The sequence below is a fragment of the Priceomyces carsonii genome (assembly GCF_900007245.1).
Source record: "Priceomyces carsonii strain CBS4050 genome assembly, scaffold: Debaryomyces_carsonii_scaffold_2, whole genome shotgun sequence".
In the NCBI taxonomy this organism is placed as follows: Eukaryota; Fungi; Ascomycota; class Pichiomycetes; order Serinales; family Debaryomycetaceae; genus Priceomyces; species Priceomyces carsonii.
Genome location: NW_026946675.1, coordinates 1,466,238 through 1,489,387, shown reverse-complemented (window position 1 = coordinate 1,489,387; position 23,150 = coordinate 1,466,238). Strand labels below are relative to the sequence as shown.

Sequence of the window (23,150 nt, the reverse complement as noted above, 5' to 3'; positions counted from 1 at the left end):
GTCCATTAAAAACCTGTGCAAATCTGTGCAAATCAAACTATATCATATTAATTGCAAATATAAGAGTCGAAATCAGATCTCTTAAACTATAGGCAACTTAAGTCGACTTGTAATATAAACATTTGTGCAACGAACTTAAAAATCATTTTGGACGTAGGGTTGATGAGGTCCAAAGAAGTCGAGTGCTGAAAAAAAGATAGAGAAAGAAAAAGTTTTAAGAACAAATACAAGAGGTAAAATGTCACAGGTTTCGTGGCAAGAAAAAGAAGCAGCTTGGACGAAGAGACCGTCAAGCTCAAAGAATCGTAGATTTCACTCGTTTGATCATGAAAACGGTGGCCAAGATAATGGAGCTAATGGTTCTTCTCATGATAATGGGTCAAGTAGCGACACAACCAGTTTTCGCTCCTCCCAGCATCTGACCACTCCCATTCCTCCTAACATTGGAAGTAAGCAATACAGCATGGAAGAAGTGTTTGCAGTTTGGTTCGAAAACGAGGCAAAGATCTTGACAATGAAACCACCTCTGTTAAGTGTTGAAAAAGAAAAATACAAATATCCTGAACTTCAGCAGATCTATCATTTGGATGTTCATTCACATGCATCCAAGAGTCCTGAATCGTCAGGTTTAGTAGATTCATTTCGAAATCTTTTGAACTCAGCAGCTGATCAAACGGTTGAAAATCAGGCAAAGCATGACGTTTTGATAGATTCCATTGCACTGAAGAATCAAATAGAACCTATGACAAATGAGTGGTGCTATATTGATCCTAGTGGGAATGAGCAGGGACCATTCAGTGGCGAGATGATGCAACAATGGTTCGCTGATGGCTATTTGACACCTCAGTTGCAAATAAGAAGGAAAGAAGATCAGAGCTATCAAACTTTGCAAGATATTTGCGAGGCTGCTCAAAATTTCATTAGTCCTTTCGTGATACCACTTTCAAACTCGGGGAACCAAAATTCTACGAGCGTTCCCCAAACGAATCAAAATCTCTCGTCTTTTACTGATCCATCCGTATCGCATCCCCAGTTTAGCCAGTTATTTTCAAATGGGCAAGGACCTCTTACAGCAACAAGCGTAAGAATGAATCCGTCTGTTGGTGCACAATCTAACTTGTTTGGTGGAGAATTCATCAATAACGATCCTTTTGCTCCCCTGTTAACAAATCAAAAGTCCACATTTGGAATTGAACCCATCAACACAAATATTGGGTTGAATAATGTTCATTCGATACCTTCATTTTTGCAGCAACAGATCCAGCAAACGGCACCGTCTTTATCTCGTACCAACAGTAACTGGGCCTTGGATTCGTCAAATGGTCTTTTGGGAAGTGCTCCAGGAACTCCAGTAGCAATTGCCCCTGCTGTAGCATCTATGATACCTCAAAATCCACCCATATCTCCTTGGTCATCTCATTCAAGGGGCCCCTCGCCATTTGTTCCATCCTCGAATTTACAAGCAAGTAGCATGATCGACAATGACAAGCCAGCGAAAGTGGATCTGGATATTGGTGAACTTCCATCAGTAGTTTCGGATATCTTGAACGATGGAGAGGAAGAGAACTTTACAGATACAGTTGCTCCGACATTGTTGGCACCTGAGGCGAAGAATGAGAGTCAGATTACTCCCCCTGCTCAAAATGAAACACAGGACACAACTCAGCCGTATGATCGTGTTTTGAATGATGAGAAGAACGTAGAAATTGAAAAGGCAAAGGGAAAACAATCAAAGAAACCCTTAATTGCCGATTCTGCACCTGTTCGTCTGAGCCCACTGCTAGCACCTTGGGCTAATTCTATGGCTTGCGATAATCAGGTTGATGAAAAGGGGCCCAAGTTATCTTTGAAAGAAATTCAAAGAATGGAAGCTGAGAAATTAGAAAAACTCAAGAAGTTGCAAACTGAAAAGAAAACGGAGCTTCACCAGTCGTGGACGGAAGATGATACGGAAAATATAGTGTTTCCGAAAACGGCGAGCTGGGCTTCCAATAACAATGGATCATTAACAGGATCTAAGAAGACCTTAGCTGATATACAAAAGGAAGAATCTGAGGCAGCTGCAAAAGCAAAAGCTAGCAAACCAAATTCTGCTTCCTTCGCAACTGCAGTTGCAAATTCTACGCCTAAGGTTGATTCTGCTTGGACAACCGTTACTTCGAAGAAAGTTACAAGCACGAAAAAACCCGTGCAAACAATTACCAATACTTCTTCTTGGGCTTCGAAAGCTAATCCTCAAGTGTTGCGTTCAGTTTCAGCAAGCGAGCCTGTGAATTCCTCGAACAATGCTGTTGCAGTCAAGGAGGAATTCCTCATTTGGGCCAGAAATGCTATGATGAATTTATATCCAACAGTTTCTAAAGATGATTTACTTGAAATTTTCGTCACTTTACCGTCCAGTGGACCAGAGTCTTCCCAATTAATCGCAGAAACCATTTACAGTTCCTCTGCAACAATGGATGGAAGAAGATTTGCTCAAGAATTCATTAAGAGACGTCAAAGAGTCGAGCAGCAATCAGGAGGTAGCGATGACACTAGCTGGCGCTCAGCAATTACATCCTCTGCAGGTAAATTCCAAACCGTTGATGAAGATGGATGGAGTACCAGTGTGAAACCGAAGAAGAAGAACAGAAATTGATAAGGCAGTTTTTTTTTCTAAATTTTGCATTAGTTGTCATACTCGGAAATGAAAGAATTAAATGTATTTAACGTATACTTCGTAAGTATGACTTATATAATTAATTTATTCATACAAATTTCGTCATTTTTTAAGGGATCGTGATCCAAGTTATCCAATACTTTGCTCACAACCTCAATGTTTTCCTCAGGTATCATTATCACAGCTGATCTAGCCATGGAAAAGTAATTCATTTCAAATGGATAGTTAATAAGATCTGGAAACAGTTTTATACCATTTATTATACGACTTGCTAAGCCAGCAACAATACCAGTAGCATTTAAAGGAAGTTTCGAAAAGTCTATAGTAATTGGTATAATTATGTCTTGAGTGGATCCTATAATGCTGCGACTATCAAAGCCTAGAATAGATCTCTTTTTGGTTGATTTGGGCAAAACTAACGATACCTCATTTAATGCAGTCCTAGTAATTGCAAAGTAGAGTGGAATCAAGTTTGCTGATATTACTTTTGTCGTTTTTTCAATAGTATTGTTCACTTCACCAGTCCTAGCGCCCGTAAGTAATAATTTTATAGAATTACTTATTCTAGGCTCTATATCTGCATCCTTGAATAGTTTGAATGCATCTTGATCGAGTTTTTTGGTAGATTCTTCTTCCTTATCGTTCTCTTCATGATCCAGGGTGTCAGGCTCTGAAGAATTTTTATGCATAATGTAGCTATTGGAAATATCAGAAAATTGAAAATTTTTCTTCGTCAAGATGTTGATCACTTTGTCCTTGAGCAAATATGGAATAAGGACTATGTCACTGAAATGACTGGAAATGAAGAATAATGAAATTTTGTTTTCAGATAAGGGCTTGGTTAACTCTATTATTCTTGCACTTTTATCAAGACTTCCATCACTATCAACTTGAAGATTCAAGAATGTCTCCTCTAATAACTTTACATCATTATAGTTTAGTTCTTTGCATATTTTCAAAGGCTCCTCAAATAACGAATTCATGAGTATGGTAGAGCAAATGACAGTACATTCACTTGGAGTATATGCAACATGAAAAAAATAGCTCTCTTCATCATCATCATCACTGTCATACTGAGGGCTATTGATATCATCTGACAGTCTGGACAGCCCGGACAGACTGTCAGATGTAACGACTTTTGTCAAATTGTCAACCATTCTTTCCAGACCGTCTGATGAAGGTGTCAGAAGAATCCTGGTGTTAGCAGATATTGGAGACCAACTAGACTCACTTTCATAATGATTGGTAGTCCTTTCATATCTGTATGCATCTTCATAATCAGAATATCCACTATACTCGCTGGTTTTCCCCTGTGTGGACTGATGAAGAAGTCTTAGAATCAGACCTATAAAGAGCCAATGCTTGTCTCTGGGAAGAGACAATATAGATAGTCTTGTCCGGTTTAAATGCACTTGAGTATCCATCGTATAACCTGGTTTACTACTAGAATATTATCGTGTTTCATGAAAATAAGTTCCACTTCAATTATTACACCTTACCTCCCTTTAATATACTGCAAAGGAAGCCGCTCTCTTGATAATGAATAATTGTCAAGACAAAAAAAAAAAAAGAGTCATTCCCGGAAGTAGTTTGGGTTCTTCTCGAAATTGAATATAATCACGTGATATACTATAATATCTTCCCGGTAGGACCGTCGAATATGACTCCTGAGATTAATAATAGATTGCAGAGAGCTTACAATAGGCAAGAATACGACGGGATCAATAGAGGTCACAGGGGATCAAAGAGGAACAAAATAGGTATTGTTATTAAACTCCTTCAAGGAGTGGCTACTATAACTGTCTTAAATTAAGCTATACTTTTGCCAAGTTTTGACGTTCATAGAAAGTTTCCCAGAGCTCAATTGCCTCTTTCTGAGACTCTATTGAGCTTTCGATAAAGATCTCTACACTATTTCTAAAGTCGTCGATCTTTTGAAATTCGAACTTCTCCAATTCTGATTTTATGGTATCGCTTATAGAAACAAATTTCTTCTCGTATGCTGCTGTTCTCTGCTTAAGCTTATCAACTTCAAAAGTTAGCATATTAATTTTGTCGACCTGGGCTTTGTATTTTTTGTTCAATTTGTCTAATTGAGCTTGCTTCTTTTGCAAATCCTGATTGAAGGAATGAAACTGCAGGTATATCTTCATTCTTGTTTCAAACGTGAACTTGACGGAACCAATAATCCTCAAGTATTCTTCGATCGTGAAGCCTAAGGTTAATTGATCTTGTAAGTTGACCCTATCAAGATTTTCCTTTAATTTTAATTGAACATCACTGAAAGCATTCAACAAGTCACTTGTGACCTTCAGGATCTCGAGGTCAGCAAGCTCATCTACCGTTAGCGATATTTCATCCAAAAGAGATATCATTTCTAACCTTTGAGTTCCTATCAACTCAATCGATTTGTAAAGATTCCTAAGATTTTGTTCTAGATCTTCAATATAATCCTTTTTTCTGACGAAAAAATCATCTGGATCTGTCATCTTTGTAGATATCGAAAAGAGAGAGCTCATAAACCCACCCCCTACAGTTCCTCCTGGCATTAAAGAACCGGATCCACTACCAATGCTTCCGGAGTTGCTGACATCATCATTACCACTTATACTATGCTCATTATCAAGTGCATCGTTATTCTGTACTGAAGCACCGGAGCCACTTAATCTTTCACGTTCCTTTGATTCGTTAGCGAAGTCTTCACTAGTGAGAAACATAATAAAATCTTCATCGTTGCATAATGGTGGAATAGAACTGATTTTGCTCAACATTTTTTCTAATGATAACCTTCTGTTTTCGATGAAGTTCTCGTTAAATCTGCCGATATATGTTTGCTTTGTTGGAGGCGGCGGGATAATCACACCTGGATGATTATTCTGAAGTTGATGGTATACCCACCTAAAGTCTCTGTATCTTCTTGAAACCGTAATAAAATCGTCAGTTTTAGGAAAGTTTGATGCCGTCAGACTGGAATTTTTTCTCTTAGACTTAATAGAGTAAACAATATGCGCATTAGTAATATCACCAACCTTCATTGGATCACCAACTGTTATCTCTAATGGACTGGCTTCTGCCTTTAGAAAATGATCATGTTCTTTTAGCCCCTCATCGTTAACTTCAGCAGTTTGCCAATTTCGTGTATTAAGTTCTTTCACCCTTTCCTCCTCTGACTTCGTATTTATTTGATATAAGGGAGCATTGGATTCCTCAACTAACTGTTCTGCCTTGATTTTTTTAGATGTAACCGAATTTGCGTCACCTTGATCCGCCAGATCGACGTCACCTAAGGGTCCCAAGTGCCTTTCTTGATCTGCATTATCAGATTCATTTAGATGATTTATTATTGTCCTTGGATTATATTTCCTAGGTCTAGGTGCTTTAAAACTGTTCTTCAAGTTAAATGGTCTTTTGGGCGACGAATAGGTTTCAAGGTCATGATTGTTTCCAACAGCTTTTACTGGGCTATCTTTGTCGTTGAACAAGGCTTTCGAAGAATCGATCCTCTCAGGTGATACTACTGACAGTTCTAAGACATGATCTTCAGACCCCTGAACCAATTCCGAGAGCAATTGATGCTTGTGCTCTTTCCTTTCTTCTTTTTTTAATTCTTTAAGCTGATTCATTTCAGATTCTCTTACATAAGCGCTGCTATCGCCACGAAATTCCCCATCATTACTAAATCCTTCATCAGAGCCACCCTGGTCACTACTCCGAGAGCCAGAGCCATCTTTATCGCTATTATCTTCCTCTTCCTCAGAGGAATCCTTGTTGATTTTGAGCTCATTAAAATCATTACTTGGTGGAAGAAATGTACTGTGTAAATTCGTGAAAGAAGATCCAGTGGCAGGAGAAATCACATCATCCCAATGAGAAGCCGTAAGATCTTCTTGATCCATTTTTTGCTCAGTTTGCGCTGGTTTAAATTGTATGTTTGATTTAGATGCTCTGTTTAACATGGTGTCTGTTAATTGAGAATTAAAACACAATATTGTCCGGTACATTAGCCAGTAGGGCATATGCAGTATGATCATATCAAAAGCCGAAAAGAAGAGATAGTCTCACATATAAGTCCTACAAACTACGTATCAAGAAGTAAGGTAAACTTCAATAAATTGAGTTGTTAAAATGCTAGAGACCTTTATATTTATCATTATCAAAAACACCTAACTATTTGCCATGAACCAATTTGTTAATTAAATAAGCGTTTTTATGTGATATGTCCGACGTTGGCGACAAATCTGCCGAGTCAACGTCATTTGGATGTGACTGCAGCTCAAGATCTTTCGCCTCGTCCATCAATGGCTTAATACATAGCCAGCCTGTTTCTGTTCGAAAATGTCTAGAAAGAGCGTCAGACCTAGCGAATTTTTTTCCGCATCCCCATCTCGTTACACCGTCTTTTAAATAACCTTCACATTGAAAATTCTTTTCGCCTTTGTGAAGTAACTCGTGGCGTCTTTTATCATGTCCTCTAGCAAATGTTTTTGCACACACAGAGCACTTGAATGGACGCTCGTCAGAATGGGTCTTCATATGTGACTTTAAGTTATACGGCTTCAGAAATACTTTAGAGCATTTGTTGCATGCATAGGCGTTTTCAGGCGAACTACCTCGAAGCTTCAGCCTACGTCGCCTTTTTAAATTCGGTGAAACAGTAAAGTTTACCAACGAAGTGTAATCTAGTGCCGTCGATCCTTTAGGAAGAATTCTATCCAAAGGTTTCTGATTTTGATGAAAGTGCTGTAACTGATGACTTTGCGGAGCGTAGATTTGGGATGGCTGCTGGTTATAGTGAGAGAGAGAAGAGGAGGTTTGTAAGCCTTGAACTTCTTGTCGCTGATGCTGATGCTGTTGCTGTTGCTGTTGTAACTGGGGTTGGTAGTGCGGTTCCTGAAGCGATGTGATATATGTTCGATAATTCTGTGGAACCAAACGTGGTTGCACTGGCAAAGAAGAATTACTGCCAGAGTACCCACCCATGCTGTTAGAATAAGGATGCGAGATTACTGAGTTCATTGATGACGATGTAGCAGGATAACAACGATAGGAGGGAGAATTTGACATACCAGACATAGTTTTAGGACCTCCAAGACCATTATCTTGGCTCATAGTGGAAATGCTGCTAGATGCTAGAGGAGAATAATCAAATGTTGAGCTATTTCTCGCGTCTGGGAAATACTCTCCACTAGTTGTTCCACTTGGGCTCCAGAATTGTCCAAACTCAGTCCTGATTCCTGAGCTTCCAGAGCTACTTCCAGTACCACCCATGTAGTATTGTCTATCAAGATGCGACAGAATAGCTTTATGATGACTGTGATCATTTCCATTGTATATTGGGTTACCCATATGTGCTAAATTGTATGCCATCCTTCTTAACTTTAATGCGTTTTTTCGGCTTTCTGACCGGTTTTTATTGTCTTCGCTTCCTTAACCACTCTGCCTTTAATATTGGCCCTAGGTACAACTCACGATTCTAATTTTACACTTTGAATCCCAATACGCTGTATTGCCTTAGCTTAATCTGTATTCGTTCCTTCAGTAGCCCTATGGGTCCTTGTCCTCTTTATATTATCCTCATATTAAGTTTTAGTAATGTAGCCGGCTGCGATCCGTGCAGCGCCGTTTCCCGCAAAATGGTATCAGGCTGTGAATCGGCAAGCAATCCTTTATCGGTGAAAAGAATCAGCGGTGGTTCGATCCACCGTGCATCTTCTTCTATGTTCGGCGAATGAATAAGCCCGGATATAGCCTCAATACGAATTATCGGTGTTTATTTTGAATAAGCCATGTGGCTGATATACGCAAGAGCTACACTGATATATTTCAACTATGCAACCCCTACTTCTCGAAACTAATCCAGCGGTGCTTCGCCTACGGCTTGAATGTCTAGAAATCACAATTCCACCATGGCTTGTTGTTGAATTACGAAGCGTTAATATCGCATTAAATCCGCTTTGGTAGGAGGCGTCCGGACCGCTTTCAAAATATGCACGAGAAATTCTGAACTGCGCCGGGATTACGTAGCCAGAAGTGGAGATTGGCTAGCATGGCTTGTGCAGTTGATAGAAATACGCAGCTACATACTTGCGTCGGGATTTGACTGTGCCTGTATATTTCCGGCAATTATTCTTGCTCCCGTCATCAAAAGCTGCAGCTAGCCAATCACTCTGATTTTTCATTCCCGAAGTTAAAACAAATCGGAAACATAGCGAAGATTGCCGATACGACATGATAAAAAGTTATATATTAATACAGATACAGATAAACACAGGTAAATGGTTTGAAAGCCACAAGCCAATATTAGGGCTAACTAACAATAATCTGAAGTACGTGTAAGGATGTCGAATATTTATGTTGCTAGCTAAAGCATACGGTTTCAACTTTTTTTAGGTCATTTTAATACCAAGAAGTCAAAGAGCCACTGAATTCCTCTACAATGTTACAACTTAGATGGATTTTGTGATATAGGAACTATATGAATGCGTAAAATCTCTGAGCTGGACACAGCAATGTCAATGGCAAGTTCACTTCTCTCCGAATGGAGCTCCAATTTGCCTCATTGATGTCGAATCCATCCTTACAAAAACCCCAAGCGTCTTCAATCTTGATTGCAGCACCTTTCAAAATTCTTGAACATTATCATCCGTGTCGGTAACCTTACAGCGCTCAATTTTAACAAGAACTAGCACGTTATTATCATTTGAAATATAGTTCTTCGCTTGATTATCATCGATCAGAGTGTTATTCAAGTGCAATGATTTGTAAAATTTGTATTCATCCGAATCTGTATCTTCAATAATCTTCGCTTTTCCTGTTAACATTACTGACACCCTGCTGATCTCAGTTCTATTCAAATTGGTCAACAATTCGTAAAGGGAATTTCTTCTTTTGTTCTCAGTTTCCCCATTATTATCAGAAGCTTTCGCTGAGATCCAATCATGAACTAAAAGCGATACATTTGGATTAGCTAAGATATTTTCATATTTGATAGTATCTCTAGGTGTCGTTATTATAATATAACTTTGACCCTCCGATGGTTTATTATAATACGTGTAATTCATTAAGGTAACATGAGGAATATTATTTTGGCAAGTTGCCAAATGAACAAATCTTGTAGACTTTAATAAGCTAGTAACTGAGTCTGGTAATTCTTGCATAGTGACTATACCGGGAAGCTATTTAAAGTAATTTGTTACTCTAACGTAGCTTTAACGTTTAATTGCGGTCATACTAATTTCGAAGATGTGTTTAGGGCAAATTATATACCGATAAATTTTATTACTTGAATAGACGTGTTTTTGTTTATTTGTTTGAATACAATGGCCTCAGATGTATCATACGAAGATGATTTTAAGGGAGAGTTCAATCCTATAAGGAAGTTGAGTCCACAAGACTTGAAAGATGACAAGCTACTTAAAAGATTAAAACTTGAAAGGAGCCTTGAGTTGAATAATGGAGATGACAGCTCCAAGGCACTGAATACGGCCAATGTGAAAACTTTAAATAAGCTCAAGAGACCCAAGAGAGATCCAAAATCTCTGAAAGAACGCAAAAAAGAGTCAGGAATGTCAAAATATGGTAAGCTTAAGCAAATCAGACTTTTCAACTCTTTGGAAGAAGACCCTTATCAAGATCCAGAAATACTAGAGAATAGCGAAAAGGAGAAAGAGAAAGAGGATGTGGAAACTGAGTTAGAGTTTTATGATGCTAACGATCAAGTTGAACCTGTTTTAAAGCAGCCTGGGGACGGACTTCAAGACAATCTTATAGAGTCTTTTAATGAATCATTCAAAAAGTTTGCTGATTTCAAGCCTGAACTGGAAGATATCAAGACAATAAAGAACCAAGTTCTTTCACAATTGGGAGATAGAAATGGATTCCATAATATTCTACTTTCGGACTTAGTGGAAAAGTATAATGATATATATTCTACACTCGAGCACACAGTGCGAGATAACGAAGGGCATTCACTACTCCTCATAGGGCCCAGAGCTTGTGGAAAGTCATCGATATTCAATCGTGCTTTGATTGAATTAGAGCAGAAGTATAGTGGTCAATATATTACAGTCAAGCTAAATGCCACAATTCATTCAGATGACAATGTTGCATTTAGAGAGATAGCGAGACAATTAGATTCTAAAGTACAAAGTACAGACGGATCACAGAATGAGACGAATTTCGAGCAAAGATCACTAAATGATACGCTTTCCAACATTTTGTCAACCCTCGAGGAATCAAGTTCCAATAATCACAACAAGACCAATGCTGGCAACGGTCAACATAAGAATAGCATAGATACAAATGGGACCTCTGGTGAACAGAATAAGGTATCTATAGTATTCGTTATTGATGAATTTGACAAATTCACCAGTACTAATAAGCAATCCTTACTATATAATTTATTTGACTTGTCTCAGAGCTCTTCGATTCCTGTGTGTGTAATAGGAATTTCTACCAGAATAACTGCTAGGGAGTTGCTAGAGAAAAGAGTAAGAAGTAGGTTTTCCCAGAGGATAATAACCATAAATAAGCCTGGCACATTCGAGGAGTTTTGGGATAATGCTAAGTTGGGATTGATCTTAAACCAAAACTCAATGTCAAAGTTGAATTCCGCTGCATATGGAAAGCTTTGGAATGAATATATAGAAGCAATCTTCTCAACTCCATCGAAAGGCGTACCGTCAAGTTTGAAGAGATTAGCCTTTAAAAATTTTTATACAACAAGAAATTTCAAAGACTTTAATAGGTGCTGCATTTATCCGGTGTCGAAGATCAGTGGTGACATGCCGTTCCCAAGGGATATCGATTTCAAGGAGTACTCCCTGAATCAAAGCACAAATCACATTCAAGAAGTCGTCAACACCCTCTCCTCCTTAGAGCTTCTTTTGGTGATAGCAGCAGCAAGATGGATAGAAAAGTTCGATCTGCCAGTAATCAATTTTAATCTAGCTTACAAGGAGTATGAAGAGATGATGAAAGCTTCCAATGCTGTGACTTCGACTATTGCTACATCGTCATCAAATATGTCGGCCATAGATTCCAGCGTCTCGTCCAATATTAAAGTTAGTCAAAAAATATGGCCCTCACGTGTACTTAAAAATAGCTGGGAGATGCTTTACAAGTTAGGAATTTTGTTGGATTCTGCAGGCGTTACTACAAATAGCGAGGGCCATATAATATCCAACGTAACACTAAACAAAAGTTGCATAATCGAGGAAAATAAGATGGTTCAATTGGATATTTCGCTTAGAGAGCTCTCTCAATTCCTCGGAAATCTGAATGTTTTAAACAGACTCACACGATTGTAGCATGCTGTTTAAAAACACTTACTTGGCACTTAAATGCTTCGGTAGCTCCGAGATTCTGCCTTTCTTTTTTATCCGTTATAATTTAATTTAGTCTAATTTAGGAAAATGGCTGACCATCTACGTGTATTGAGCTGTGACGATCTTCTAACACTCACTTTATTACAGTGTTATATCATGCCCCTCTCTTATTGTTTCTCAGGTATCCCTGTGAGGATCCATACCAAGATTCGTTTTAGTGTAACTTTTTTTCGCAGCCGGATATAAAAATAACCACATTTTCAAACGTATCAAGAAATCTGAAACAGATCTGAATGTAAACGATGAAATAGTAGCAGTTTATTGGGTAAAACAAAGAAATGGTATCTACTCTTAGCTGTATTAAAATCTACATCAAAATATGAATATATAATGGTAATTGGCTGTCGTATAGAGAAAAGGAAGAGCTTCTATGTGGTTCCTGTGGAGAGTTTTATGATAGATATGATAGATATCACGATGCCTCCAGGTACTGATATGACTAATTCAAAAGTGCTACATGAAACTGTACAGATGAATTTCAACAAGACACCGGGAGGCAAAATCTATGAAGAAGATTTGAAGAATATCTACTGTGCATTGATATGTGGTTTGAATCTTAACGATAATAACGATAATAAAGGACGATTTAACCCATTGGGTCGCAAATTGTATCTGTATTCTTTCACTATAGAGCAAGCCTTAAACACTATGAAGACTCTCCGCTTGGAAGTTCGATTACCGAGAACAACATCCACTATTTTTTACAAAATAAAGCCTGATTTGGGGTTGGCATTGTTGAGAAAGTTTTATGATGCCAAGCTACTACATTCACCCGCAGATAGGACGAGATCTGAACCAAAGAAGAATGTAGCGTTACAGCCTACCCCAAAGGGAGTTGCCATGCTACAAGATTTCTGCTATAATATTGGAATGAAAGGAGACCAATTGCCCCTAATATTAAAATCTAGTTTTAATTCCATGGAGTTGATAAAGTTTGACAGGGACGTGATTACTGATAAAATTTTGTATTCCGATTACTTCATTCATTTGTTATTCATAAAGATGATGGGCGATGAACGAGTTATTTGGACTTCTTCTAATGCGCCAGATGAATTACCATCGTTAGATGTCAAGACTGATCTAGAAGAATCATTCGGCTTTGACATTGGTTTTCGAGAAATTGAGACATTCGTTTCGTTAAGAGGATTTGATATTGCGAGACAGGAAAGCTCAACAAATTCTTCTATTAACAACCTGGCCGACTCAAAACCAATAGAAAAAGAAACTGTTAGTCCATTTTATCATAGGTACTTTACAAACCCCGAATCTGATTCTCACATCCAATATTACGTTTCCAAAGGTGTGAGATTTCATAAAGATATTGCATTTAAAAGAGATGGAGAAGAGATCGTCCTAAGCTACTGTCTAACAGGAAAGTCCATATGCCAATGGTTGTCTGATTGTACTGATATTTTTAGTCCAAATCATGCGGTTGAGATTGCGTCTTTATTGTTAAAATCCAAGCTACTTGTACCCGTGATGATTTCTCCTTCAATTTCCAACTTGGAAAGAGTAGTAAACAGCAGAAACGCTTACTATGCTTTAAGCACCATGGGTGAAAATTCAGTAAACTGGAAGAGGTTTGGATTAAATTCCAGCGAGGACGATTTATCTAACAAGTTTTTAGATGAATTTAACTGCGAAAAGCTTACACCATTAAATGAAGATTCTTTTGATGTCACAGAAGATCCACCTGATCACCCACCCCCATATTCCGACAAGGCATCTTCTGTGGTACTGCTCAAGGAAGTATTGAGAGACCCTGGAATGCGTTACTTGTTCAAGCAACATTTGAAGCAAGAGTTTTGTTCAGAAAATCTCGAAGCTTATTTGAAATTGAAGCAGTATGAACGCCAAACGGTTCTTTTGGGAAAACTATTGAGAACCAAGAAATACGGCTTTCACAAGGGATCAGAAAATAAGTTGAATAAGCAGATTGTAAAGTTAACAACCATTTGCTTGTCTTCAGCATTTCACATATATTTCACTTACATTAGTAACGATTCACCTTTTGTTATTAATATTGATTACAGCTTAAGAGAAAGAATAACGTCGATTATGATGTTTTCCAATGTATCCCCTAGTTCAGCAATTCCCTTGGAAGTAGATACGAGTTCTCCAGATTGTCAAAATTATACGTTAGAACCCCTCAAACATAATAGAAAAATCATGTTGAGACCCGATCCCCCATTATTATCATCCCGTGGGCTCAAATTGAAGGACGTACAGGAAGTTACAGAACCATCGGTTTCTATATCTTCTGATCTCGAAGTTAGAAGACAGGATGCAACTTACAATTTACATCAAGAAGGTCCGATGTCACCCACAGAAGTTAAGATTACAAATAACTTGGATACCTTGCTTCAGATCTCATCAATATTTCAAGACATAATCAAACACATATACAGGCTAATGGAAGTCGATTCCTTCCCAAAATTTCTTGATGGCAGTTTGTATCAAAATGCTAATGCAAATATTGAATTGACTAAAAGATAAACTACCTAATTTATTGTATTCACAACTTAATTCATCGTGAAGCATCTAAGAGCAAAATTTGTGCATTCCCTTAGCTATAAATAAAATACAGAGAAACTTCAGAATATACATAGATATACATATATGGGTATACATATATATGTCTAAAAGAAACAAAGAGAAACTTATCCTGCTTGTTTCCTTATGCAGTTGGTTCTAATGTTGTACCTTTCTTAATTGTCGCCCAACCGATCAAACGCCAATGCTTTTCGATACGTCTAGATAAAGCAATCTTTTCATTGATTTCTGTACAAGCTGGAGAAGTTAATTGTAAACGAGCCATATCAGCTTTCATTGCGACGACTCTTGCACCTGTAGCCGTTGAACCAATATTGACCATTAAAACTTCACCAACCTCTAACTTACGGACCTTAGCACCCTGTTTTTGACCATCAGTCTTCACTCCTAATAATCTTCTCAAAAGGAAATAGTTAATTTCAATATCGGTGTAAATGGAGGGCAAATTACCTTTTGCTCCTACGACTTGACCAACTAATCTATCGGCTCTACATAAAGTAGGATCCACCTTTGTACCAACACCTATTAAACCACCAGGGACAGCAAATTTCAAATCATTATGTTCAGCAAATAATGAAACTATATTGGAATATATGGGCTTACATTGAATTTTACCGTTGTCGTCTTTGGTGACAATACCTGGTCTAATTTCAATCTCATCACCGATTTTAAAGACACCTGTCAATATGGAACCACCAGCAACACCTCCCTTCAAATCATCAATCTCAGCACCTGGTTTATTAACATCAAAAGATCTGATGACAATAAGTCTAGGGGATGCAGAAAAGTCTCTTATTGGAACTGGGATGGTATTAACAATGAATTGGTTGACTGCATCTATATTATACTTTAACTGGGCAGAAATAGGGACAATAGGTGCGCCATCAGCAATTGTTCCTCTTATGAAGTTTAAGATTGATTTTTCGTGTTCTAAAGCAGACTCTTCTCTCATTAAATCGACTTTGTTTTGCAAAATTATAACATGCTTCAATTTCATGATTTCAATGGCAGCCAAATGCTCAGAAGTTTGAGGTTGTGGGCAACTTTCGTTACCTGCTATAAGCAACAAAGCAGCATCCATTACAGCTGCTCCTGACAACATTGTACTCATTAAAATATCGTGACCAGGACAGTCAACAAAGGAGACATGCCTCACTAATCTGTAACGTCCGGTACATCCTTCTCTTTGACATTTTGGTCTAATCTCCTTATCAGACTTAAAAGATTTGTAACAATCAGGTTCAGGACAATCCTCATTATCACACTTATAAATCTTTGCATTTGCATAACCAAGTTTTATCGTAATATTTCTTTCTAATTCATCCTTGAAACGAACAGTTTGAACCCCTGATATTGCTCTAACGACAGTTGATTTACCATGAGCAACGTGACCGATTGTACCAATATTAATTGTTGCCTGTCTGTTGATGATCTCTTCAGATAAGGGTGTCAATTTTGAAAAATCGGGGTTATCAGGCTGCTCTGGTAATCCGCCACCCTCTTCGAATTCCCTTTTTGCTTCTTCCTCATCATATTCATCTTCCAAGCCTGCAAAAGCAACGCTTTTCTTCTCTTTGCTGTTCTCCTCTTGTTGTTCTTCTAATTGTTCATTATCACTCTCAATGTCATGTCCATATTCCGTCTCTTCGGTATTACCTCCGATAACAATATCTGGAACAGCATTTTCAATATCGTCGTATGACATATTCGATGTTAAACAACTATAGTTTTTAAGTTGTCGACTACTTCAGTTGTCCGCCACTATTGAATCCATAGATGATTCTTCCAAAGAAATTTTTCACACGAATTATATAATTGACTATGTGCACGACTTAATTTGAAACGTCGTGTGGGGATAAATTTTGCAACTACAGTCAGAGAGGTAACAATGATAAGGCTGAATCATTCTTAAAGTACAGATTTGGTATAGAGAAGGAAATGAAACGACGCTTAGTTATTGAGTATGAAACCCAAACTCATTCATAACACTGTCAACATCTTTCCAGATCAAATCGCTATTTACATCAAACATATCGAGCTCAAGGTTGTCCAAACCTCCCGGAATAGAATCATTTAGTGCAATACTGGAAATGTTTGCTGCAGTCCTTCCCGTAGCATTTCTCACTTGAGTTTCTTGAGGCTGAGAGGATTCCATTTGCAGCTGTTGTAGATGTCGAGCTTGTGGTACTTGTTGTTGTTGGTGTTGATATATTTGTTGATATGGTCCTTGAGGCAGTTGATGAGGCAGTTGTTGTAGGTTCGTTGCGAGTGGCAGAGGCAAGTTACTTGGCTTTCGAATAATTTGTGGTGGTCTGCGCTTAGGTGGTGCTTTGGATGGTCCGGGTGATATTTTTTCACTGTTAGTGGACGATGGTCCACTACCACCTCCCTGGCTAATAGGAGTACCTCTATCTGATACCACTCTTGGCGACGATTCGTTGGAACTTTTAATTGAATTCTTAAAAGTACTGTTTTTACTGCTATTAGCAGGAATTGGTTGTGGGTCTAGCGGTATTGTTCGTATTATCTTTCTAGCTCTGGATTCGGCATCCATTGTGCTTGAGAGAGATCTATGCTTTTTTCCTTTACTTGAAGTGCTTCCTGGAGTAGATTTTTGGCTACCAGATTTTTGATGGAATTCTTCTGTTGCACCTCCAAGTCCTTCTTCGTCATCCGAGAGAATTGCATCCTCTTGTGCCTCTTTTTCATCCGACAGTTCTTCCTCTTCTTCTTCAATCTCATTCTCTGCTATATCTTGATTCGATTCATGTCGGCTGTTTAATTTAATCATGCCCACTTGAGTTTTTAAAAGGTTCAAACAGTCAAAAAAAACTGAAGCTGCCATTCTAGTCCTCACTGCAATTCCTAAACTCGTTAGTTTCTTTTCATCGAGTGTTCTAAAGAGCTGCCACATGCTCCTCATTATGCCACTTGAACGATAAGCTATATCATGTTTCAATATGCTAGCTTTTGCTGCTAATGAGACAGCAGCTAAGTAACTTTGCTTCCCAGATCCTAAATCTAGAAAAGTTTTCATTGGAGAATGCGCCAATTTTCCGATGATAAATGCCGCTTGCCATATATTTAAAACATTGACACCTGGAAGATACTTAGCGAAAGTTTTATCTTTTGCATGACATAATTGAGCATGGTCAATTAACGAAATTGCGGAATTATAAAGCTTTACTAAACCAGAGTTTAATTCAAAGTCCGCAATTCTTGAAGTGTCCATAAAATAGTATGTTAGCAAATGTACTCTAGCTGAACATAATTGAAATTTTCTGTAACCATCATCAGAGGGCAATTCTTTAGCCAACCTTAACTCCAATTCATTTAACTTCCTCAATAAAATTTTGAGTAAAGGTAGCCTCTCAGTTGGATCAATTAGCCCATAAGCATCTAAAGGATTTGAGTTTAAAGTCTTAGACACTAGATCTTCAAACTGTGCAATTTCCATCATAAATTTAACTGAATTAGGTATTCCTAACATACTATCAGGTCTGTTCACGCTCCACATAGAGGAGTCGAATTGAACAAAAGCAGGAAATCCGAACGAAGTTGCAATAGTTTGAGAAACGATATTACAAACTACCCATGTTCGGGCTTGCTCTTCAGCAATTTCCAACTTTTGTTCTGAAACCTGCTCTTTTTGACCAGGAGAAACTATTGGAAGGTGAAGACCAATACGAACTGCATGAAACATTGCAACTCCTATGGTGTTCCAAGAAGAATCGGCACTTAAAGATGATGTTATCGGTGGCCAAAACGTATACAACAAGAATGCTTGAACAGAATATACGGAGCAAGCATTTAAAAATGCGTCATCATCCTCCGTGGGGCTATAATTTGTAATAGGAGATATCGTTATTTCTGCTAAAATATCTTTTATTATTGGGGAAAGTTGCATTAATAAATCTTTTTGCATGTCATTCCTGTATCTCCTTAGTGATACAACCATAATCACCCAGAATAATGCCGGACAAAGTTTATGAATCTTTTCGGGGCCCCTCAAAATATCAACAACTGGTAGAATTGGATGGTAGTTATCAACATATTCTGTGAAAAGAGTTTTTATTGTTTCTGATGATAAAGTTATGGTATCAATTTTCTTTGGTTCGCATATCAACAAGTATTCAGGAACGATTAATTTGTTTTTTGAGTTGGTATTTTGATAGCCAATATCAAGCTGATCCTGTGGCCTGGAAATGGATGGGGTATTTGGTATAGAAATATTCGCCTCAGACGAATAAATTGAACTCTTCGGTTCAAAAGTATTTTGAGCAGAAGAAATAGTAGAGGACCAGTTCAGCGATATATCTGCCGTAAGATCACCAACTGGAGGATTCGACCCATGCTTCGGATCGCTTACAAGTTGATTTCCCTTAGAAGATGAGGTAGGTTGTGGCAGCGGCTTAGAATCTTCAAGAAAGTCTGACTGAGAGTCTGATAACGATGGAACCCTATTTAGTAACTCCTGAACCTGAGCTGCAGTCAAATTCTTCTTCAACTCTGAGAACTCCTTTTCAATCTGTGCTATTCTTGCTCTCTTGTACGTTCTCTTATAGTCAGACTTTAAATCACACTTAAGGCCCTTCTTGGCGCATCTGGTGCAAGGAGCGGGCTGTTTTTCATAAGCATCACAACGAGATTTCTGTTGTCGACATTCAACACATGCCATCCTTTTAGGCTTACCGCCCTTAGATCCTCCATTCTGAGTTTGGTCCACTTTTCTTCTGTTACTAATAATATTGTTGTAATAGTTGTTATTTTGTCCTCCTGTCTCATCTCTTACTTGTTGATTGAGTATCTGCAACTCGTGAGACATGTTAGCTATATGGGCTAAATTGTCTAATGAGTTCTGTCGATGTCCATTACTCATACTTCGTTATCACCTCTATCCAAGGTGCTGGCTTCACTTTCTTCTATCAGTGTGATGATGTTAACTCTTGTCTTCTCCACTCAATGCAGGTCAATATGGACAAGTTATATACATTATTGATGAGCTGACTCATCTGATATATATATATGAAATAAAAACGTTATTACAGTACAAGGGAACCAAAAATCATCAATGCACCTCTTGGAGTCATGTAGACGGTCATCGAGGGATGTTCGATTACTCTGGTGCTCTGTTTTTATTAGAATGGGCAGTTTCGGTATGACGAACCAAGTTTTAACATTGTATTTGAGAAATCTACAAATAAAGGAAACCAAAATAGGTCTCTTTATGACATTGACGTTGATAGGGGATACAATTTTGTCATATTATTTAACATGGCATGCTGATAAGCTCGGTAGAAGGTTTGTGATGATCATTGGAAGCATTATGATGATAGCATCAGGTATTATTTTTGCATTATGTTCAAATTTCTATGTATTATTGGCCGCGGCTATATTGGGCGTTATATCACCATCTGGTGACGAAACGGGTCCTTTTAAGTCAGTAGAGGAAGCTTCCATTGCTCATTTGACTCCATCAATAGATCAACCTGAGATTTTTGCCTTTCACGGTCTCTTTGCTACCGCAGGTGCAGCATTTGGATCATTAACAAGTGGAATGCTAGTGGACTATTTATCTCTACAGCGAGGTTGGGATTTAAATTCCAGTTACAGGATGATCTTTTGGGTTTATTCTGCGCTTGCTTTGACCAAGACCCTCATCATGATCTTTCTAAGCAGTGAATGCGAACTCAGTGAACGCGACGAAGAGCATGAAAGATTAATTTCAGAAGTTGATGGGCCTATCGAAGAAATAAGCGAGCAACCGTCATTGTTAAAACCAAGGTTCTTCAATCTTTCAAGAAAAACCAGGCATATTTTGTCAAGGCTATTAGTGGTTTTCATGCTTGATTCATTAGGTTACGGGTTCATGCCTACGGCCTGGGTTGTTTACTACTTCAAGACCTACTTTGTTGTTTCGGCAACAGCATTAGGAGGATTGTTTTTCTTAACGAATGCCATTGATGCCTTCTCTTCGTTACCGTCAGCATATTTGGCTAAGAAGTTGGGTCCTGTGAAGGCCATTTTGTTTACACAGGCACCATCTGCATTTTTCTTTGCAGCGGTTGCAATATCAAACAATTTCTATGTGGCTTCTGCACTTCTTATACTTTATTATAGTACTACTACAATGGACGTTGTGCCCCGGCAATTCTTGTTGACCTCATTGATCCCGAAGAATGAGCTCACTAAGGTTATGGGATTAGTGAATATATCTAAGACTTATGCAAGATGTATTGGTCCTTTGCTCACAGGAAAATTGGCACAAGTAAACAAGATGCCTATTGGGTTTATGCTAAGTTCTACTTCAGTACTAGCTGCTGACATAATTTTGGCTGTGAATTTTTTACATTACGATAGCGAAATTAAAGCTAAAGTGACTTCCACCTAGAATATATACATTAGAGATCAATGAACAACGATAGTTTTATGAATAATTTTTCATTTGTAGCACCTACACTGATGCCTGACCCTCGATACTTGCTGATCTACCGTTATATTGCGTTGGTAAGTTGCGATCTCGGTTTCGTAATAGTGGAGAAACCGATATCCGACTTGATCACTAACGGCTACGGCACAAACTATATAGCTAAGTAAGAGTACTAAAAGAACTAATGATTCAGCTTAAGTTGATTATAGCCGAGGAATCTTAAGATAATATTGGTAGCAATGACAGAGGACTATGTTTTCAGCGTGTCTGATAATCCAGACGACTTTTTTGAACTTTTCAAATTGCCTGGGGCTGAATGGGGAGGTGCTTCAGGAGTTGTTAAGTTTGCCGAAATAGTAACCAGATATCAAAAGGAAGCCGTTGAAAGCGGAATTAAAGTGCAAGGTTTTCTGTTTAAGAAGAAAAGTTCTAATGAAGTAATTGCAACTGTATTTGTAAGATGGATGGAAGCATTCTACAAAGATATTAACACGACAAGCTTGATATCTTCTACCCCTAATCCGTCATCAATTGGTGTAAATAACGCTACTGCTTTAACTATACAAGCTGTATACGTACATCCCGATTACAGAGCTAAAGGAATGGCCGAATCCCTCTTGAAAAAGACTATTGAGTACGTCGAAGAAGAGATTATTCAAGAAAAACTCAATACCAGTGATGACACTAAGAAAGACAACTTTAAAAGCATGGCCATGACAGATGGTAGATTAGATCGTCGTTTATGCAACTACTACTTGGGTAAGGAATATTTCTGGGTCTTGTACTCAGGTGTTCAAAATTACTACGAAAGATTTGGATTCAAAGGGTATCCATTAGATTTTTACAAGATCCCCTACTCGGTAGTCTCAGATGAGCTGCAAAAAATGATCGAAGACATGATTGATAACAAATCCTCCCATCCCAGTGGATTTGGCAAGAAATTGAAATTACTAAGTGGCTCAAATGACCTTGATAGAGGAACTATAAGTTCAATTTTGCAAGGCAAGGAACTTGATCTTTTGATGGAATTAAACCAGCAGGTATTTCACCTGGAGTTAAGCAGTGGACAAAAGTCATCATCATCTTTAACAAATATGCAAAGCATGTTATCCATGTCCAAGATGGGGTCATTTAATGCTTTGGGTTCGATCACTGAACTTTCTTCTCTAGGGAATACTGGAGTCATACCAGCAAATAAGGAAGTAGGTACGCAACAAAGAAGAAGGTCATCGGTCATGCAACTTACTACTCCAAAGGTAGCTTTAAAACCAGATTTAAATCTTTTGTCAACCCACATGGCTCGTGAGAGCGACATCGCAGAATGGAACAAGATTAATCGTGAAAAAGCAATTCAATTTTCTGACATCAAAGGTGCCATAATTACCAATGAGTTACAACAAAAGACGTTTTACATCTTATGGCTCTCCCTTAAAAAAACAGTGATTATAGGAATGGGTGAATTAAAAGTTGATCCTCTCGGTTTTGGGTTAGGAGGCGGTAGAAGACGTTCTTCTTTCACTGGACTTAACGACTTAGGTGGAATTAACTTCCAGGATCTAGATTTATTAATTAGCGTCGCGTGTTATGTCTGCAGAAATAGACTCCTAGGTGATGACAGCCTCTATGTGTCGATCAATGATTTGCCTGATAATATTCCGGCTCCGGTGCTTCACGATTATTTTATGAACTATCTTCCCAATAACTTTGCTGATGTTAATGCTCATGATGATGAATCTGCACCGCAGGAAACAAAAATTGAGTTCGTTAATGATGCATCGAAAAGACTTCGAGTTTTGCCAATGTTAAGAAAATTTGGAAGTAATTCCAATGATTTCCAATTAGACTGGACTGGAAGTAGTATGTTGACATGGGGCTAAAGCTGTAATGGTAATTGCGATCCTACAACTAGTTTTAGACTATATAATACCTAAGAAACTTTCATTTTATCTTTCTGAGTACAATTACACTATTAATGTTTCGTTGGTTTGCCGTACGTAATAAAGATACAAATCCTTGGATGCCAAATGTAATTCTTAAATTACATTCGAAGATCCTCGCCATTAGCAAGTAGTATTTTTGTTATCTATGAAATGAATTTAATTAGTATCCAGTCTGTTCCTCT

General features: G+C 38.1%; 11 protein-coding genes across 11 annotated transcripts; 5 read left to right on the top strand and 6 right to left on the bottom strand.

The window, feature by feature from the left end:
* Positions 1-238: 238 nt before the first annotated feature.
* Positions 239-2,638, top strand: PRCAT00002259001 (uncharacterized protein; the record flags this gene model as incomplete). The annotated part of the gene is made up of 1 exon (XM_062952105.1): positions 239-2,638. The coding sequence occupies one exon, from the start codon at positions 239-241 to the stop codon at positions 2,636-2,638; it is 2,400 nt and encodes a 799-aa protein (XP_062809041.1).
* Positions 2,639-2,730: 92 nt separating this feature from the next.
* On the bottom strand, positions 2,731-4,083 carry PRCAT00002258001 (uncharacterized protein; the record flags this gene model as incomplete). Its single annotated transcript, XM_062952104.1, has 1 exon — positions 2,731-4,083. One exon carries the CDS (start codon positions 4,081-4,083, stop codon positions 2,731-2,733), a length of 1,353 nt encoding a protein of 450 aa, XP_062809040.1.
* A 390-nt stretch (positions 4,084-4,473) lies between these two features.
* Positions 4,474-6,555, bottom strand: PRCAT00002257001 (sorting nexin 1; the record flags this gene model as incomplete). Its single annotated transcript, XM_062952103.1, has 1 exon — positions 4,474-6,555. The coding sequence occupies one exon, from the start codon at positions 6,553-6,555 to the stop codon at positions 4,474-4,476; it is 2,082 nt and encodes a 693-aa protein (XP_062809039.1).
* A 271-nt stretch (positions 6,556-6,826) lies between these two features.
* PRCAT00002256001 (C2H2-type zinc finger protein) lies at positions 6,827-8,026 on the bottom strand (the record flags this gene model as incomplete). The annotated part of the gene is made up of 1 exon (XM_062952102.1): positions 6,827-8,026. The coding sequence occupies one exon, from the start codon at positions 8,024-8,026 to the stop codon at positions 6,827-6,829; it is 1,200 nt and encodes a 399-aa protein (XP_062809038.1).
* Positions 8,027-9,279: 1,253 nt separating this feature from the next.
* PRCAT00002255001 (pyridoxal 5'-phosphate synthase) lies at positions 9,280-9,816 on the bottom strand (the record flags this gene model as incomplete). The annotated part of the gene is made up of 1 exon (XM_062952101.1): positions 9,280-9,816. One exon carries the CDS (start codon positions 9,814-9,816, stop codon positions 9,280-9,282), a length of 537 nt encoding a protein of 178 aa, XP_062809037.1.
* Positions 9,817-9,978: 162 nt separating this feature from the next.
* Positions 9,979-11,967, top strand: ORC4 (origin recognition complex subunit 4; the record flags this gene model as incomplete). The annotated part of the gene is made up of 1 exon (XM_062952100.1): positions 9,979-11,967. The coding sequence occupies one exon, from the start codon at positions 9,979-9,981 to the stop codon at positions 11,965-11,967; it is 1,989 nt and encodes a 662-aa protein (XP_062809036.1).
* Positions 11,968-12,375: 408 nt separating this feature from the next.
* Positions 12,376-14,541, top strand: SST2 (GTPase-activating protein; the record flags this gene model as incomplete). The annotated part of the gene is made up of 1 exon (XM_062952098.1): positions 12,376-14,541. One exon carries the CDS (start codon positions 12,376-12,378, stop codon positions 14,539-14,541), a length of 2,166 nt encoding a protein of 721 aa, XP_062809035.1.
* Positions 14,542-14,722: 181 nt separating this feature from the next.
* GCD11 (translation initiation factor eIF2 subunit gamma) lies at positions 14,723-16,303 on the bottom strand (the record flags this gene model as incomplete). The annotated part of the gene is made up of 1 exon (XM_062952097.1): positions 14,723-16,303. One exon carries the CDS (start codon positions 16,301-16,303, stop codon positions 14,723-14,725), a length of 1,581 nt encoding a protein of 526 aa, XP_062809034.1.
* Positions 16,304-16,552: 249 nt separating this feature from the next.
* On the bottom strand, positions 16,553-19,477 carry LEU3 (leucine-responsive transcriptional regulator; the record flags this gene model as incomplete). Its single annotated transcript, XM_062952096.1, has 1 exon — positions 16,553-19,477. The coding sequence occupies one exon, from the start codon at positions 19,475-19,477 to the stop codon at positions 16,553-16,555; it is 2,925 nt and encodes a 974-aa protein (XP_062809033.1).
* Positions 19,478-19,669: 192 nt separating this feature from the next.
* On the top strand, positions 19,670-20,989 carry PRCAT00002250001 (uncharacterized protein; the record flags this gene model as incomplete). The annotated part of the gene is made up of 1 exon (XM_062952095.1): positions 19,670-20,989. The coding sequence occupies one exon, from the start codon at positions 19,670-19,672 to the stop codon at positions 20,987-20,989; it is 1,320 nt and encodes a 439-aa protein (XP_062809032.1).
* Positions 20,990-21,267: 278 nt separating this feature from the next.
* Positions 21,268-22,905, top strand: PRCAT00002249001 (uncharacterized protein; the record flags this gene model as incomplete). Its single annotated transcript, XM_062952094.1, has 1 exon — positions 21,268-22,905. One exon carries the CDS (start codon positions 21,268-21,270, stop codon positions 22,903-22,905), a length of 1,638 nt encoding a protein of 545 aa, XP_062809031.1.
* Between the last annotated feature and the right edge of the window lie 245 nt (positions 22,906-23,150).